Below are 4,873 nucleotides of genomic sequence, written 5' to 3'. Positions count from 1 at the left end.
GAGTGGTATCATAACATGGTATTAAAACTAATTTTTCGAGAACTTCACGTAACTATCAGTGCCACGTGATTTCACTTTTATCATTCAGATATTTTTCATGCTTCGTAGCTGTACCCTTCCAATCTTTCTCCAAATCAAGAAACGTTTTTATTATTATAAAGTGAAAAATTGAAGAGAACAATAATTACTTTCTCATACTTAGTAGCATATAAGGTAGGAAAGTCCAATTGTCCAATGTCAAAAAAAAATATTATGAATTTATGATTATTTGAATCTGGATGGTTTAAAGTTCCGAGAGCTGATCAATTTATGAAAAGTGGCTAGCTAGATTGCAAAAGTATATAGTTCCCTATAATATATGCTACCATATTTTTGTTTTCTATGTTAATTAGTGGCACTGACAAAATCCCAATAATTGTAACATTATTATTTATTATTGTTTTTTTTTGAAATTACTCAAATAAAGATATTCAAAATGTTTTTTTAATTATTTTTTAATAATCAAAATTAGATTAGACAAATTAATTTGATCAAAAACATAATATATTAAATTTTAAATTATTCTAAATTAATATAATTTTTAATAAAAATAACATAATTTAATTGATTATATGTATTAAATTTTAATTATTAAAAAATATCTTTAAAAAAAGCAGTTTAGACAAGTAGCTCTTTTTTTTTACTTATAGGTCCCTAACATGTTGGTGTGTAGTTACGTGTAGATTATGATTTTCCAATTGCTATAAATACCCACCTTGATCTGTGTTTTTTTGTATTGTATTGTATCTCACGTATTTTTCTCTCTTCTATCTATCTTTCTATCTATCTTACAATTTGGATTTGAAACAGCAACACTCTCTATCCTTTGTGTGTTGCTGTTGTTGAATTCAAAGAGAAGATGACAGTGGGAGCAGGAATAAGTGTTGCAGATGGGAACTTGATGGTGTTGGGGAAGAAGGTGATGAGCCATGTGAATGACAATGTTCTTGTGACTCCAGCATCATCTGATGGTGCCCTTCTCAATGCTGCATTCATTGGTGTTCATTCCCATCATAAGGGTAGCCGTATAATCTTCCCAATTGGGAAGCTTGAGTAAGTTTTGTTTCCTTGTCTCTTTCTTTGGTGTTTTTTTAGTACTTTAAGGATGTGATTGTGATCATGGAAGTGATGTAGGGGTTTGAGGTTTATGTGTTTGTTCCGGTTCAAGATGTGGTGGATGACACAGAGAATGGGGACATTTGGAAAAGATGTTCCAATTGAGACACAGTTCTTGTTGATTGAGACACATAATGGTTCTGAAGACCAATCTTCCTATGCAGTTCTCTTACCACTCTTGGAAGGTGACTTTAGAGCAAGTCTTCAGGGGAATCATCAGAATGAGATTGAAGTTTGTGTTGAAAGTGGTATGTCCCATGTCTTGTATATACTAATAAGAATTAAGAACATGTAAATTATGTTGTGTATGTGTGATGAAACATGTGTTTGATTTGCAGGGTGTCCTTCTGTGGAGGAATTTGATGGGACTCATCTTGTGTTCATTGGTGCCGGATTAGACCCTTATGAAGTCATAACCAATGCTGTCAAGTAATTAATTTCAATTCTCATGACATGATTCAAGTTCTTATTGCAACGTTTCTTATAATTGAGTTGAATTTTGTTCAGGACTGTTGAGAAACACATGCAGACATTTTCTCATAGGGAGAGAAAGAAGGTAAATCTCATTGTGTGTCTTAATTCTAATGTTTGTTAAATGTTAATTAATCATAACATTTTCATAACTTTTTGTATTCAGATGCCAGATATATTGAACTGGTTTGGATGGTGTACATGGGATGCTTTCTATACCAATGTCACATCAGATGGTGTAAAGCAAGGATTAGAGAGGTGTTATTCATTTTCCATGGACAAAATTTCAAGCTATGATAATAGTTAGATTTTTGTATAATATATGTTATTTAATGCAGCTTTAAGAAAGGTGGGATTCCTGCTAAGTTTGTTATAATTGATGATGGATGGCAATCTGTTGGAATGGATGCTAATGGTATTGAATGGAAAGCTGATAATTGTGCAAAGTGAGTACTTCTTTTTCTTGATTTCATTGTGTGGATTCTAGATTTTACAACATTGAACATGTTTGATTGATTCATTGTTCTTCGCCAGCTTTGCGAATCGATTGACAAATATCAAAGAGAATCATAAATTCCAAAGGGATGGAAAACAAGGCCAAAGGGTAGAGGATCCAAAATTAGGACTAAGTCACATAACCAATGAAATCAAACAAGAACATGGCTTGAAGCATATATATGTGTGGCATGCAATTACTGGATACTGGGGTGGGGTTAAGCCTGGTGTTTCTGGCATGGACCACTATGAATCAGCAATGGCCTACCCTGTTTCGTCGCCTGGAGTTGAGTCGAATCAACCGGATGAAGCCTTAGCAACTATAGCCATCAATGGACTAGGCCTTGTGAATCCTGAGAAAGTTTTTAGCTTCTATGATGAACTCCATTCTTACCTTGCTTCTGCTGGCATTGATGGTGTCAAGGTTGATGTCCAGAACATTCTTGAAACACTTGGTGCTGGCCATGGTGGCAGGGTGAAGCTTGCAAGGAAGTACCAACAAGCATTAGAGGCATCAATCTCTAGGAACTTCCCTGATAATGGAATCATTTGTTGCATGAGTCACAACACAGATGGGTTATATAGGTACTAATTAAGGATTTGCTTAATTCTATGAACATTAATCTTTGGATTCAATCAAGTTAGCAATGGAATTTCTCTTGATTGTTTTGTTTATGTAGCGCGAAGCATTCGGCTGTTATTCGAGCTTCGGATGATTTCTGGCCTAGAGACCCTGCATCACACACCATTCACATTGCATCTGTTGCTTACAACACAATTTTCCTTGGTGAATTTATGCAGCCAGATTGGGACATGTTTCAAGTAAGTTCAAATTTCAGATCCTAACATCTTTTTTCAAAAGATTTTACCTGCTTGCTTTCTTGACAATTTGATTTATCATCTGAAACTTTTCTGCATTGTAGAGCTTACATCCAATGGCTGAATATCACGGCGCGGCTCGAGCAGTTGGAGGATGTCCTATATATGTCAGGTAAATGGTGATGAACTAATTAAATCTGTCAAATCATTTAACGACTCTCAGCTATCAACTTCATATATGAAATTAAATGCACCTGAGTTTCCACCTTTAGTATAATGTATTAAGTGAATTAGGGTAATGATTCTTAATATTTGGATATTGTTACTTGATTCAGTGACAAGCCAGGACACCATGACTTTAATCTTTTGAAGAAAATTGCACTTCCTGATGGTTCTATATTGAGGGCTAAACTTCCTGGTAGACCAACTAAGGATTGTTTATTTGTTGATCCTGCTAGAGATGGAAAAAGGTTAGAGAATCAACAATTATACTTGGACTAATTGATGTAACATATTTATTGTTCTTATGGTTCATTTTCATTTTTCTCAGTCTTCTCAAGATTTGGAACCTGAATGATTTTTCTGGAGTTGTTGGGGTATTCAACTGCCAAGGCGCCGGGTGGTGCAAAGTTGGAAAGAAGAACCTCATCCACGACGAAAATCCGGGGACAGTTTCCGGCGTGATTAGGGCTAAAGATGTTGATCATTTATCCAATGTCACTGATGAAAATTGGAATGGAGACACTATTGTATTCTCCCATCTTGGTGGTATGTTTAATTTCTAGGCTTTATGGTGGAAATTCAGGTGCAGTCGACTTCACGTGAAGTTGATAATTGAGAACCGTTAGATGATTTGACTGATTTGACTAAATTTTCATCTAACGATTTTCAACTATCAACTTCACATAAAGTCGACTTCAATTGAGTTGTTACCAGGCTTCATACATTATACTTTTAATTTAAGGCATGACTAATTTATTCTTTTTATGATGTTAATTTTGCAGGAGAGGTTATTTATCTTCCAAATGATGCATCAATTCCAATTACAATGAAATCCAAAGAGTATGAAGTATTTACAATTGTTCCTGTGAAGGCATTGGAAAATGGTGTCAAGTTTGCTCCTATTGGTTTGATCAAGATGTTCAACTCAGGAGGTGCAATCAAAGAATTAAACTATGAATCCAATGAAACAAGCACAAATAATGTTGTGATGAAAGTAAGAGGGTGTGGCCAATTTGGAGCATATTCATTAATTAAGCCTAAGTTGGTAACAATTGATTCAGAGGAAGTTGAATTTAGATATGAAGAAGATTCTGGGTTGGTCAGTGTTGATCTGAGAGTGCCAGAGAAGGAGTTATACCAATGGAACATTTCTGTTGGCTTTTGAATCATAGAAAATGTTTTGTCTTAATGAAATAAATTTAATGTAAGAGCTTCTATAAGCTACTTTTTTGTAATATAGATTTATAGAATGCAATAGAAAAAGAATGGCAAGCACAGGTTACCTATACAAAATTTTTCCCACAAAATTGTTTCAATTTTTTTCTTCTCTTATTTTATTCATGGTTCTCATCATTGTACATTTGAGTTCCGCTAAGAAACTAACTACTAGTAAAGCCACCTCCAACTAACTAGTTGAAAAACAAAGGTTTAATTGCTCTGTTGGTCCCTATAGTTTTGTGAAATTTTCAATTAGGTTTCTATATTTTTTTTAATTGAGTTCCTGTACTAATTTTTTTTTTTCAATTAAGTCATTCTTAATAGTAATTGGCTTAATTTTATAGGGACCCAATTAAAAAAAAGAATTGGTATAATAACCTAAATAAAAGAAAAAAAAGGTATAAGGACCTAATTAAAAAAAATTTTGGTGTAAAGACTCAATTAAAAGAAAAAAAAGTATAGAGACCTAATTAAAAATTTTACAAAACTATAG

The 4,873-nt window shown here is 33.7% G+C and overlaps 1 protein-coding gene across 1 annotated transcript; it reads left to right on the top strand.

Annotated features, from left to right (window-relative positions):
• The first annotated feature begins 790 nt into the window (after window positions 1-790).
• On the top strand, window positions 791-4,455 carry LOC107496126 (probable galactinol--sucrose galactosyltransferase 1). Its single transcript, XM_016117321.3, has 12 exons — window positions 791-1,092; window positions 1,174-1,403; window positions 1,494-1,584; window positions 1,663-1,711; window positions 1,793-1,884; window positions 1,965-2,072; window positions 2,161-2,706; window positions 2,802-2,943; window positions 3,045-3,112; window positions 3,276-3,410; window positions 3,491-3,708; window positions 3,945-4,455. The coding sequence occupies exons 1-12, from the start codon at window positions 899-901 to the stop codon at window positions 4,325-4,327; spliced, it is 2,256 nt and encodes a 751-aa protein (XP_015972807.1). The 5' UTR covers window positions 791-898; the 3' UTR covers window positions 4,328-4,455.
• The last annotated feature ends 418 nt before the right edge of the window (window positions 4,456-4,873 follow it).

This window comes from Arachis duranensis, chromosome 7 (assembly GCF_000817695.3).
Source record: "Arachis duranensis cultivar V14167 chromosome 7, aradu.V14167.gnm2.J7QH, whole genome shotgun sequence".
NCBI lineage: Eukaryota > Viridiplantae > Streptophyta > Magnoliopsida > Fabales > Fabaceae > Arachis > Arachis duranensis.
Note: the sequence above shows the minus strand (reverse complement) of the source record. Positions and strands in the feature narration are given on the sequence as shown.